The sequence below is a fragment of the Taeniopygia guttata genome, chromosome Z (genome assembly GCF_048771995.1).
Source record: "Taeniopygia guttata chromosome Z, bTaeGut7.mat, whole genome shotgun sequence".
Classification (NCBI taxonomy): domain Eukaryota; kingdom Metazoa; phylum Chordata; class Aves; order Passeriformes; family Estrildidae; genus Taeniopygia; species Taeniopygia guttata.
In genome coordinates, this window is record NC_133063.1 from 12,165,813 (window position 1) to 12,179,859 (window position 14,047).

General features: G+C 38.6%; 1 protein-coding gene across 8 annotated transcripts in view; it reads left to right on the top strand.

Moving 5' to 3' along the window:
- SHC3 (SHC adaptor protein 3) overlaps positions 1-12,445 on the top strand; it is a 53,293-nt gene extending 40,848 nt beyond the window's left edge. For all 8 annotated transcript variants that reach the window (XM_030258550.4, XM_041711401.2, XM_030258549.4 and 5 more), the window contains 6 exons: positions 3,329-3,455; positions 4,471-4,624; positions 5,609-5,705; positions 6,579-6,773; positions 8,907-9,202; positions 12,165-12,445. In XM_030258550.4, the coding sequence (XP_030114410.2) occupies positions 3,329-3,455; positions 4,471-4,624; positions 5,609-5,705; positions 6,579-6,773; positions 8,907-9,202; positions 12,165-12,293 (998 nt within the window). In that variant the 3' untranslated portion in view covers positions 12,294-12,445. The remainder of the gene's footprint in view (positions 1-3,328; positions 3,456-4,470; positions 4,625-5,608; positions 5,706-6,578; positions 6,774-8,906; positions 9,203-12,164) is intronic.
- The last annotated feature ends 1,602 nt before the right edge of the window (positions 12,446-14,047 follow it).

Genomic DNA, 14,047 nt, shown 5'->3' on the forward strand with positions numbered 1-14,047 from the left:
ATGTACCAGAGAATCTATTTACAATTCATAGGTCATAGAGAGAGAAGAACAGACTCTCCCCCCAAAAAATGACATTAAGTACTTCTAACAGGATTTCTGGAGAGTTCACTTTAACTCCAAAATGCCAATCCTGCAAACCCTCAGCTGCCCACTTTGCCATTGGCACAATAGACCCAGTAGCTTCCATATGTAGTAATCTTTAATGATACCTGAAGAATCTGCTGTGTCCATGTGCAGAGATGTCCAGACTTGAGGGTATTTCCTCATAAGCAATATCTGCACTAAGCATATTTCACGAAGTGAAATGCCTAGAAACCTTAAAGGGAGTGGGAGGTATGGAATAGTCCCATTTTTTGCAATGCTTTTTCCGTTATAACATCACGTGTCCCCTGTTGGAGAGGCTCCAGTGTCAGACTGTGGAATGCACGATGCAGAGCTGCTTTCCAGCCCACCTGCTTTAGCCGTACACTTCTGCTAAACCCAAGACTGATTTAGTTGTTCTGAGATCTCAGTCAGAGCAGGGACTAGCACTGTAGCCCAGATATTTGCTCTGTAGGGTTCAGAGGAGCCCTGTGCTCTGTCTTCTGTTGTGTTACTTCTGCACTATGTTCTTGCTGTACTATGTTCCTTCTATCTTACATCCTTAGCTTCCTGTGACTGTTCCTTATTGAGCTAGGCTATCCTAGACTGAGAAGTCATCTGTGCACCTATTTTGTTGTTTTCCTTTGGTGTATTCAGGTCAAGTAATTTCTTAGTTTTCTTTATACAAAGATTGACTGTAGCATTCCAGCTGCAGTGCAAATCCTCCATTCTTCAGATAATTTCTCTACCTTCTTCCTTCATTTTCCCTTTAAAAAGCTATATGATACCTGCATAACAGGGACTGCAACTACAGTAGAGACTGCACCTTCCTATTTTTCCTTCCTTTTGTCCTCGTCATCAGCTGGTTCCTTCTAAGCCCTTTTTGCTGCAGTGAAAGCACTGTTACCTTGTGCGAAATTCTTTCATGCTGTGATCTTTAAACCTTCAGCATTATGGCTTTCCCATGGGTGCTTCCCCCACTCATCTGTATACATCACTGGTTTGCAGATCAGTGACTTTGTATGTCACCTGTATTAAAACACATTCTTTAAAAGGGTCTAATTTACCAAGGGACCTGAATTGCCATCTTTCACCATCACTTGCCATTCTGTCATTCTTTGTGTTGTCTGCAAATTACTTTAAAAGGGAATCTGTCCTTACATCCGTATCTAGCAAAAATGTCACTGCTGCTGTTACTGATGCTACCCTACCACCAATGCTGTAGTATAGCTTGCATATTAGACTCATTTCTTCACAAGGATGGAAAAGCTGTCTTTGTGCTTTGCATTCTGGATCTAGCAAGCTCAAGGCTGTCTATTTTCTGCTGTAACATTCACAAGAAATCATCTCTGTGTGAGCCAAACCTTTTATAAGAAGCATATCTCCTACCTGCTGAAAGTCCATTCACGTATCCAAGGAAACAGGTTACTCATTATGTCACCTACTGAAACTACTTAATGACTCATGCTTCATTTCAGCTCCAGAAAGGTTTAGCAATGAGCGATATCGCCTCCTTAAATTTGCACTCTAGTTATAGAGTGCAAACATTTTAGCTTTGTTTGGCCTAACTACTTTTGCTCCATGTTTTCAGAGATAAATGTTAACCTTCCATGAGGGCAGATTGTTCAATGCCAATAGCAGTGTTGCAGAGGGCATAAAAAAAACCCCAAAAAAACCAACACCTCACTGCTAGTCAGGGATGTCTGCCTCCATCTTTGGACACATGGAGGTCCTGTTTTTGTTTTCTGAATCCACTTTCAACATGTAACTGGACAAAGCATTTCAGCTTGCTGGTTGGCACAGCAGATGCTCTAAGGTGAGCAGAGAACACCACTGTATCTGTTTGGCACTGTGACTGGTGCCCTCTCAGGCTGAATGAGGTGCTGCTGCTGCTGCAGAAGAGACAGCAGACATTCCATACTAGCACATGTTCAGGTTTCTTTATTTTGACCCTTTATTTTGGCCTCTTTAGAAGTCTATCCAATATTTCAGCCTCTGAAAAAGGTATAAACCATAAACTAAAGTCATAACCCATAAACTGAGCCTATGTAGTCTCCCTGTATTGCTTTAACGAAATGTCACGATCAACCCTTGTTTGTAGTACACTGGCATCCAATACACTTGGTTCCTGTGAGTTGGACACTGGGCGTGTACTAAAATGTAGTTTTTCAGCTGAAGAGTTTATATTCAGGTTATTAAAACAATCAGGGATGAGCAAATCAGTAACTTTAAGCAAGAACCCACTTTTCTGTGGCAGGACCTGGAAAAGAACTAATTTGAAATCCAGACTATAGCCAGTATACAATATGCTTGTCCAGCTCTGAGTGTGGAAAATTAACTCACCTGGGCTTCTCTGTATATCACTGAGATGCTGTTCATTGAGATCTTTACCTTCCACCCCTTAGCACCCATCAGTGCTGCTGCAATGTTGAGTAAGCTCTTCACAAGTTCACCTCTTTGTGTTTTCACATGTGATGAGACCTCCAAGCCATTCTCTGATTTAAAACCAGGACAGATTTGTCTGCTTAGAAAGCTGATAAAGGCTTCTTAGTCTTTATAGGAGGAGAGCTTGTGTTGCTGCCCTCCCCCTTTACTGCTACAGTGGGTGTAGAGAAGCTGCACATGGGGAAGAGCTGGAACTAATCAGGTTGTGGGCTCTGGACTCTTCAGCAGCCCCGCAGTTTGCTAGGAGTGTCTCCATGCAAACAAGCAGGAAAAGGTACCAACTTCCATATTCCTGGAATAAGATCAGGGCTCATTATCTAGAAAGTATCTGTGGACACTGCTCCTCCCTCAGACTGTAATCTGGGAGAAGAGAGAAGCTTGTGGACTTGGGGGGATTAGACATAACAGTAAAGTAATTAAACTGAGAAAAACAAAGCTTTTGTTGTTATTACCATCTATTAATATTTTTGTAATTTCAATTTAAAGCTTAGAATTCTTACATAATATATTGCATTCAGGTAATAATAAGTGAAATTTTATGAGTTTTTTTCTGTTCATGGACTTGTTAAAATAGTGGCACAATTTGTGACCTTGTCTATAGCAGTTACACATCAGTCCAATTTTGTATACCCTTTAAAAACTTGTGATTGCCTGAAACTCACTGTATCAGAATCGGGTTTTACTGAAATGAGCACATCACTAATAGAGCAACTAAGCTTGACATGTAGGTGTTTTGTCATAGGTCATTGCATCCCACCATGACATAAACAGTGATTTGCATGTGCCAATCCTTTTCATTTAGCTTGTCATATACTGGAATGCTGTGATGGCCTGGCCCAGGATGTCATCAGCACCATAGGGCAAGCATTCGAGCTTCGATTTAAGCAGTACATGCAATGCCCCTCTAAGACACCTACTTTATCTGATAGGTAAGTGCAATAGCTTTCAATTTACTTGATAAAATTAGGACAATGTTGCTTGGCACAGACAGGACTTTGAATACTTAAAAAGGATCTCTGCTGTATTAGCAAAACCTAATGAACATGAAAGAAGTAGTCAAAGATAGGATAAATATAGATTTTACAATGATGTTAAATGTTCATGTGTTCTGTGTTGTAGTTAGTAGGCAGAGATGGATGGCCAAGAATGATTGTTATTTGTGGCATTTCCTCATTACTGTCATAGCAGTTGTGTCAGCTTAGATGGAGTAGGTCAGACTGCTGGGATTCTAAAATGACTAATGATATTTCAGTATTTCTTATATTAGGGTGATGTTTCTAGGAATGTGATGTATTGCAGTGAGGTTTGACTGCACTGATATCTGGAGGATACAAACTCTCCTTGTATATTTCAAAAGGCTGGGATATAGGATTCTATTTTCTTTAGAGACATGGATTGCTATGTGCTTACTAACATTAGTAGAAACCCTAGTGAACTTTTACCACCTATAATTTCTTATATCAGAGCAAAAACAGGTGTATAGGGAATATACAGTACTACTATCCTAATCTGGAAGAATGCAATATTCACATCTCTTGATGTGAATTTGTGAGGTTCTTGCAGAATTACATTGGTGACAGAGCAGTCATTACTAAAGACAAAGATTTAGAGACTTGTCAAATCAATCAAGTCATAACATTACAAGTGCTATTTTAAGGTTAGATAAAGTTTGTTAGTGCAGTTTAGAATGGTCTTTAAAGCCAAATTCAAACATACTATTCTCAATATAAATAATTTGGTCCATTGCAAAGGAGGTTTATGTCAGTTTGTCCAAACAGAGAAAATTTGCCACATGATCCATCATTGCTTCCTGACTTACAGTGGTAGCTGAAGTGTGTATGCAATATGCAGTAGTGATCCCCTGACAGGCAGTCTTAACCTGCTGAAAGTGTCCGTAAGTGCATTACAAGCGAGAGGCAAAAGAAAGCACTCTCTTCCTTATAGGATGCAGAGTTTTGAGGACCCATGGACGGAGGAAGATAACGAGGCACCAGAGCATCCCTATTACAACAACATCCCAAATAAAATACCTCCCCCTGGCGGATTCCTTGATGCCAGACTCAAAACAAGGCTTCCCACTGCTGCAGACACACCTCAGGTCAGTATAATTTCATTTCTACTCTCCTGTTATTTTGTCCAAAATTTTTAAAATACACGTGTTTTATGATGGATACCTTGGGACTGTCTATAATTCAAGCCTTTCCTGTGTGGGCAGTTTCCATCTGAATGGCCATTGCAGATTGAGGGGCCAACACATTAGGCAGGTTCAAAACAAATTAAAGGAGGTGAAATCCTCATGGTATTAAAAGATTAACTGGGTTCAAGGAACAGAAATCCACTGGGGGCTACTACATTTGCAGAAACCATGTCTGCTTCAGAGAGTATCAAATAGAGCACATTAGCTGGGAATGATTTAATGCAGAATCATTTAAACAATCTAGTGCAGCCATTACTAACAGTTCATTATATTAATGACCTGGGAGTGATCAGTATTCAGCCAGGTTCCTGGGTAGGTTTTCCAACTCATGTTGAACTTAGGTCAGTTTGAATATTTCTACCAGCACTCCTGTTGAAAATTTGACTGCAGTATCAGTGTAGCCTCCTAAAAAGTGTTTTCAGATCCAGCACAATTTTGCTTAAGTCCAGAGGAGTCCTGTCTCTAGCCAACATCCTTCCCTCAGTGCCCAAGTGCATCCCCTGGTACCACAGTGAATCTTTCAGCTTATGGTGTGAAGAGTGTTGGGGCTGTCTTCTGGTCTCATGTGTGTTTCTGTGGAACATTTTTCCCAGTAACAGTTTGTCAAGACTCGCTGTGTGAGTACAAAATAAAGAAGTGATGCATCATTTGGTATCCTGGGGGTCACTAAAAGCAGAAACCAGGGAAGAACACCTGAAGGTTGCTGGTAATATCTTACTCTTAAAAAAATGTATTTGGGATATGTATAGTCTGAAATTATGATGAATTGGAAAGGAAGAGTGAGAGTACACAAAATACATCCAAGAAAATTGGCAGAGTCACTTGTAATGTGTCTGAGCATCTTAAAGGAAATTTAAAAATTCATTGCACATGTGTCCATTCTAGTCTGCATCAGGAATGGGAGGAGAGCAAATTTATTATCAGAGCCATCACTTAGGAGAAAAATTCAGTGAAGAATGGCATCATGAGCATGTTAAACAAGGTGAGTTTTGCTACTTTTAGCTGTAATACTGCAGGTGATCTTGAAGGGCAAAGCATGTGAAAGTCTGGTACCTCAAAGTCTTAAGGCAGTGAATGGAACTGGGTTGATAGATTCCCTTTGTCTTAGTTTTAGTGTTGATACCAGTGAAAAGCATTTGCTAATTACCTCTAGATAAATTATTAAATGCACACATCCATGAACCATTTTCTTCTGCAGAGCAGCTAATAAATATTATCCAGACTTTCATCTTTCTAACTTTTTGTATCTTAAAACCCCATGATATTTAAGGGTCTTCTGCATGATCTGTTCTGAAAATGTGACCCACTAGGGTATGCAAAATAGAATTTTCTAATGAAAAGCTTAAAGTGAGAAGTTTAATTTGAAATGTGAAGCAATGTTCTCTACTCAACAAATAGAAAATAGTGTATAATATTCCTTTTGTTGTCTTTGAATTCAAGTAATGTCAAAACAAAAAGTAATATAAAAATTCCACCCTATCCAGCTTTATGTGATAACTTTACTGTGTCTCTAGAGAAACTTTTGTTCAAATACCAGAATATATTTTCTATGTTAATCTTTACACTTTTGAGGATTTTAAACCTTTTCCTCCTCTCATGACTCGCCAACAGAATATAATTTTTGAAATTTATGATCTTTATTTACAAAGATTTCCTTTCCTCCTGGGAAATAGCCCCACCATACTCTCATTGAAACACAGTTCTGAATCCATTAATTAACACTTTTTCTACTAGATCCAACAACTATTGATTTAAATCTCCCAAGCCAGAAATTTTAACCTATAGTGATGTTGTCTGATGATAATTGGTCAACACTGTTCTGTCAATTACACAAAAAATATCTTGACTTTTCTAGGATCTCTGGATATTTGCAGTATGTTAGAAGATAAATCAGAAACAGTACCAACAGGAGAGCTGCCAATATATGTAAACACCCAGCATATAAATAGAGAAGATCTATTGGTACTTCAGGCAGATGCAGAAAGTACCTTCATTGGAACAGCAGAGGATGCTGAAGCAGACAGCCCAGGAAAAGATCTGTTTGACATGAGTGAGTTCCCTCCCTATTCACTTTCCTTCTAATAAGTGACCAAATATGTTGATGCATTAGTTCTGTATTAAAAAAAAAAATCATTTTTCAGTTTTCTAAATTTAGTGTTCCTGGTGTAATTATGGTGAATTTTAATATCCAGTGTGGTTTCATATTGGACTGAACTAAAATAAGAGTTGCTGAAGACTTGGAGCTAGTCTGTATAACATCTGTGTTAAGGTTAGTTGGAGTCCATGTTATCCTTAGCATCACAGTAATTATGTCAGAAGAAAAATTAATCAGGAAACTTGCCATACAGGAAGGTAAAGGAGGGTAAAGGCATGGATGGGTGGAGAATAGTCTTCAGCCTGTCCTGTGAGTATGTCATGAGGAAGTCAATGCATATATTAAAATCTTTGTGCTACAAGGAATCTAGCATGGAAATTAAAGTTCTGAGTTGCCTCTTACTCTGGGTAGGCCTACTGTCCTATCTCTTCCAGCTTCAAAGCAGCTTTTCCTAGATCAGAATCATCACCCTAGCTGCAAAACCACAGCTTAAGCATGAGCCATATTTTGGTATTGGTGCTACTAATACACATTGTTTTCAGCCTTGAGAAGATACATAAAGTGAAGAAATGGTGAAAGCATTTGATGCACAGAAAGTTTTCTTGTGTTTTTTTTCTCTTTTTACCTCAAATAAATTGCTTATTCATGCTTTATTTAATCCAATTCATATAATTAAAAGGAAGTGAGACAAAGCAGTAGGTGCTTAAAAAATTATTTGTAAAATAAAGTATCAACATTTCTGTTATCTTAGTATAGGAAAAAAACATTTTAATGGCGTGTTTTTGCTGAGATATGACTCTATTTCCACAGCTTAGTGAGATGTTCAATTGAAAGAAAGAAAGGAGGGAAGAAAGTTGAGATAATATCTATCTGTGAATATAGATATTAAAGGAGAAAAATCTGCTATTTGGAATCAGGGATGTTAACTGTTATCAGCCTTTGGAATATCAGAGAAAAGTAGTATTAGAAAATGTGCCAATTAGCCCTAAGATAGTGGTCTGTTGAGATAAACATATGTTGGACTTTGTGCAGACTGTGGTATAGTGAAGACATTTAGAAGTTATTTTTAATAGCTAGCTGAGATATCAAAAAAAGGGGACAGCACAACATATTGCCTATTTCTTTGACCTAAATTAGCCTCTCTGTGGCCCCATGCAAACAGGGATTTGTACTCCTTGCATCAGAACAATCTGTTTAGAGTTGGTGTATCGCTTCACTGTGCTGCTCTCCAGATACCCTTTTGTGAGCCTAGGGGCACAGAACATTATTTCTTTTTGATATGTACTGGTGGGCCAGATGAAGATCTAGCTGGAGGAAATAGCTTCCAAGAGGTCAGTACAACATGTAACGAGGCACCCTGTGCACCCTCATTGCTATTTCTGTAAGGCTGTTGGGATTCATTATGACGCTTCTTTCCACTCAACTCTACAATTGCACTGAGCTCAGGACTTAGCTGAGGTTTAAAATGTGCTTCTCCAAGGGTGATTTTAACTAAGCAAAGGGTGTTAAATTTGTAAACCTGTGTCTGTTTTATGAAGTTCTCTTCCTAGACGAAGGGTAGGGAGTAGGCTGAGTGGTGAGAGTGAATGTTCCTTACTAGACATAGCCTTGGGCTGGAGACTCAGTAATGGATAATTTTTAAATGAATAAGTTGTTTGAACAGAGACCAGATATGAGTATAATGACATTAGGTACCCCTATTATGCAATTTATTTGAAATTAAACTGTCTGACATACCTAGAAAGACTGAAGAAAAGATTTGCCTGGTACCAGATCATATAAATACAGCTGTTGACAATAGCCACTACTGAAATAAACCAGTACCTTTCAAAGATCCTACCAAGGTTCAGCCTGATTTTAATCAGTATTGTTCTGTGCATAACATACATTTTAAACACATTACACTCCTCAGTCTTAATATATTATATAAATCAGTAAGTCTATTAGTGTATCTTCCCTTATTTTTTTTCATAAAAAGAAGTAGTTGTAATGAAAAATAAATCTAGTTTAAAATGACCAGAAAATCACTGTTTGGCTACATGACTTACCTCTGAATGATCCTGCTCTTGTTTCTATTTTCATAACAAGAACCATTTGAAGATGCTCTCAAGAATCAAACATCCGAGGCTCTGCTGAAGAAATCCACCTCCATGGGATGCACCAGTCCTCCTTTATCCAGAGTAGCTGTGCAGACTGAAGCTGAAGACCTGAGTACAGAGCCATGGTATCAAGGAGAAATGAGCAGGAAAGAAGCAGAACAGCTATTAAAGAAATGTGGAGATTTCCTTGTGAGGAAAAGTACCACGAATCCTGGTTCCTATGTGCTGACAGGCATGCACAAAGGACAAGCCAAGCATCTTCTTTTGGTTGACCCAGAAGGAACTGTAAGCACTGACTCCTCACTAATAGAGGAGGTTTCTGACTCTACTCATTTTCTCTAGATGCCTTTAATCTTCTTTACAGCTTATTCACAACTTATCATAAGCACCACCTCATATCTCAGATGTGCCATCACATCTCTAATTTTTTCCCTGATGCCTAGCTGAAGACCTAGCACATGATTTCTGCACATTGCAGGGAGCCTTAGGGACCTGATTCCCAAGCAAGTTCACACTTTGACCGCTGTTGTGCAGTCTTGGTCAAAAGTGCAGCTAAGCCACTTCAGCATTCTTGCTAAAGGAAGGAGGTATGGCTAGCCTGCTTGGCATCTCTGTTACCTGGGATATGGACCAGGCCCTCAGTGTTTTCCTGCCCAGGAGAGAATTGGGGTAAGCCTGTTCCATTTCTTTGCTGCACAAAGACTCCCTCAGCTGATGAAGGGACCTTCCTCACAGCAGGGTGGAGGGGGCAAGGGAGCCCCAGTTTTCTGTAGCTGTCCTGTCCTGCTTCTATGGAGGCATAAGCTTTTCAGAGAGATCGAAATAATTTTCATTAGTTTTATTCTTAGCTCCTGGTAGCTGCAAGTAGGCAACTCCTTTCCTCTGTAAAGGACAACTTTTGATAACCAGCCAAGGTAAGTGAGAAGCTCCCATAAAGGAGCTGGCCTGTTAGCATCTGAGCTGAGAAAGCTCTGGCAGAATTACGTCAGTCCTGGAGTGGTGAGGAGCGTCCATGGTACTTGTTGCAATTAGTTACATTTGCCACATGAGGCCAGTCAAAGAATGATTTTGCACTTTTGAGGTGCCAGATGCCTAGTCCTGGCTTTGATGGGTACACCAGCCCAGGGGAGTGGCTTTATGCCTCTTGAGGGGCAGCCTCCTTTGCTAAAATTTGCCAGTAGTTTTGTGACTCCTGCAACAAGGTAGGCTAATTTTCTTTTCCTCATGAGCCCACAAATAACTGTGACAGGCTACTGCATGGGAAACACTGCTGTGTGACCTGGCAAGTGCAGGAATGCTGTGTCCCACTGGCAGCTCTGCTGCAGTGCTGACTGGCATGGCATACGCAGGTCCTGTGATGACTTCCAGGGCATTTTTTTTTTCCTGTACAGGCTGGAGGGGCTCCCCCATCTTTGCTGCTCTGCCTCTAGTGCATCTCTAATTTGCTGTCCTCCTTGGTTAGGAACCTGCTTGTTATCTGCACCTATCCTTCCCTCAGCCTGCTTGTATCATCATGGCCCAAATGGCTCTGAGATGCCTGGCTCAGGAGGCACTGTTCCAGAACAATGATTTTATGCAACTGTGGTTAGTTACAGACAGCTGTGCTGTCTGTATGATTTGTGGGATCTTGACACAGCTTCTGAGCAGCCCTATTTGCAACTTGTCAAAGTAGAGAACCATCAATAAAATGCCAGTGTGTGGCCAGCCACCATAGTGTGCCAGTGGCTTGCATTTCATCTGTATGGTCTCAGCGGGATTGTTCTTGAAGACTGATTCACACAAATGTTGCCTGAAAATTAATTTCACACACAGTACCCAGTGACACGTAACAGGTCTTAAGGGTGTGTTCTCGGAGCAGAGTTAACTGTCCAGTTGCTTCTGCTCTCATCCAGCTAACAAAAAAGTAAAAAAAGGAAAAAGAAATCGCTCGTTCAGATAATGGATACTTAAAAGGGAGGACCTCAGGATTTTTCTGCATTTAGAATTAGACCCCTGGTGATGGTAGAGTGTCTAACTTACGGTAAGAAAATCTCAGAATGCAGATAGGTAAAGTTAGTGATTTTTTAAAGCTATCTTTTCATTTTGAACATACAGTTTAATTTTAGAGTAGTGACAAAGCAGAATGCTTCAAAAATTGGAAGAGTCTCTTGGTTTCCTTCAGAAATATAACTACATGTAGGCTGACCGGAAAGCATCACAGTTTTTTATCCTGTGACATACTGTGTTAAGCTTCTAAGAATTTTTACAGAACTTAATGTTGAAAGTGAATTATTTCAGAAGTGTCCACCACAGCATAAGATGACTTTGGAAAGTTTTAACACAAGTTGTTTTCCCTTCCTGAGACTAGATTGAGGAAAATAGATGACATTTCTTAGTCACAAGTGTTTGCTTGAGGCAGTGTAAAGCCAGCCCTATACAAAATTCTAGTGCAACAGGCTTGCTTGGGGTGGATCTATGCTCTGCCTGTAGCACTTGTATGCCTAACTCATTCAAAACTTAGGAAGGAAATGTTTTGTGAACATGTGGCTAAATAATTAAAGATTGCTTTGTAATATAGATTAGGTTTTGGATTGTCATAATTTTGACTGTTTTGTCCTGCAATATCAGTTTCCTCCTATCATGGGTGGAATATTGCATACCAGCAGGATGCTGCTACAGAGAGCTGGCATGTGGGCTAAAAAAAATACTTTTCCTACCCTGAAGTGTTTCAGTTCTGAAGGCACAAGGATGTATTGTGCAGCACAGGACAAATATGGTGCTAAGCACATATGGTGGATGGATCACTTTCTAGGAAGGTAATTTTTGAGTAGTGGAAGAAGAAAAGCACAAAATATGCTGAGGTGTACAGAGAAGCTGTTTTCTGACATATCAGGCATGATAGGTTTTTTTGCACCTTTTTAAAAGGTGCAAACACCTCAAAGAAGTAGGTGATCCCTTGAAGAAGAAAAGTCTGACTTACAGTGAAACAAAATCATGAAAAGACATTTTCAAGCAGGCCTATTCAGAAAGAGTCATAAGAGTAGGCTGGTCCATGGAATTGCATGCAAAATATGCATTTGGTGAAAGTAGGGGGAGTGAGAGAGAAAACAGAAACCATACTGGATAAGCGCTAAATTTCCACCAAGTTTGATGGAAGAGGGACCAGTTTCTAAAATATGATTTTGTCATTTTATTCTTAGACAGTTTTAGTGTTAAGGGGAAAACTATTTTATTCTTTAATCTATCTTCTTGCATCCTTTTTTTGAAGGTTCGTACAAAAGATCGTGTCTTTGACAGCATAAGTCATCTCATCAACTATCACCTTGAGAATAATTTGCCTATTGTTTCTTCAGTGAGTGAACTCTGCCTGCAACAGCCTGCTGAGAGAAAACACTGACTCCAGATAACTCTTTTAGTAATTGCAATTTGAAAGCTACAACTGGTAGAAATTGTAGCTCTGAAAAGAAAATGTACATTAAAATGTCCACATATTCACATACATTTCACAAGTATGTTTTATTTAAGTTTAAGAAGCCCCATTTCATATGGTCCACTTGAACATTTTCAATGCTTTATGTGACATGAAATCACATCATAAGCCTTTCTTAAAAGTAATTTCAACAAAATTGTTCAGATTCTCTAATGTGAATGTTGATAGTGTATATACACATTATATATAAATACAGTATATATTTATATTTTTCAAGTCTGTTTGTTGACAGTATAAAACTATCTTCTGTGCCATGTGTTTTTACCAAAAGAAAAATGACAAGTGTGATTGTTCAGATAAAAAAAAAATAGAATTCAGCAATCTCAATTTCTTGAGAAATTTAATACTACAAATCTTATTTCTGATTTTACCTAAGAAGCACAACTATGGGGATTACAGATGGATTATGACAGTTAACCATAGAAGGAATCTGAATTCAGTAACTAGTATTACAACTCAGAATTTAGCATAAAATGTTTTTTAAAAGCATTATTCACTGTCACTGATATCAAAAGGATTTTATCTTTCTGATGTCAAGTTTGAATTCTTATATGATGCTATTCAAAACATTTGTATCTTACTTTAGCAATGACTTGGTGTGATCTCTATGTGTACAAGGTGTGTACTTTGATTTTTCTAATGATATTGTAACAGTATATTGTAACTTCAATTTTTTAATTTCAGTGCTAAGGTTATTTATAAGTAGTTCTCTGCTTATGGTGAAGATCTAGGTGTCCTTGAACTAACAGTCTCAAACGAGATGTTGCATACTGATTAGGCAAGTTCAAATAACTTGTGTTTAATAGGCTTAATACAAGATGAACATGACTGTTCAAAGACAAAGATTTTTCAAAGATCTGAAAAATCTTTTCTTTTGGTAAGCAGTGAAAAATTTCTGAACTCAGTGGTCAGTTTTGTAAATGATGTCACTTGCATTTACTTGCCAAAGCATAACTTCATTTTGGCCTTCAGCAAGTGATAGGTATTGGAAATATACTGTTTTTCTCTAAACATCAAGTTTAAAAAATACACACACAATAAAGACACATTTCTGGCAGCAATGCCCTTGACTTTTGGTACTGGGAAATGCTTTAAGGGATGTTTGTACTGTTCACATTGAAACATTATATAAAGTTATTTTCCCATTCTATGAATCTTATTATGAGTCAAATTCAATAGACACAGTTCCTGTAAATGCAATGCTTGTGCCAGAGTCAAGATTTAGCCTTCAGCAATTCAAGATCTTCTCTAGCAGCAGTCTCTCAAATCAAATCTTCAGACTTGATTCACAAAAACTCAACAGGGTAAGTCTAGGTTAAGTACCTGCCTACCCTGCAGTATACTTAAAGTTACATTTGGTTCTAAGAATTTGCTAAGTTTAAAAATTTGTCAAACCATAATGAAACTAACTGAAGAATTCACTTAGAATGTATTCAGCAGGACTATCATGTTAAAATTCTGAAATAACTTTCTTGTGCCCTCTGCTTTTAAATATGGTGAAGTTGCAACTTGAAAGTTTGATTTTGAGTAATCTCAAAACTGAAAATTATTGACACTTAAGACTAATCATGCACCTCTGTAAAAATACACTTGATTCTGTAATTCTGACATCCAGAAGCCAAACAAAGACATTAGTGAACCAAATGCTCGTGATTAATTTT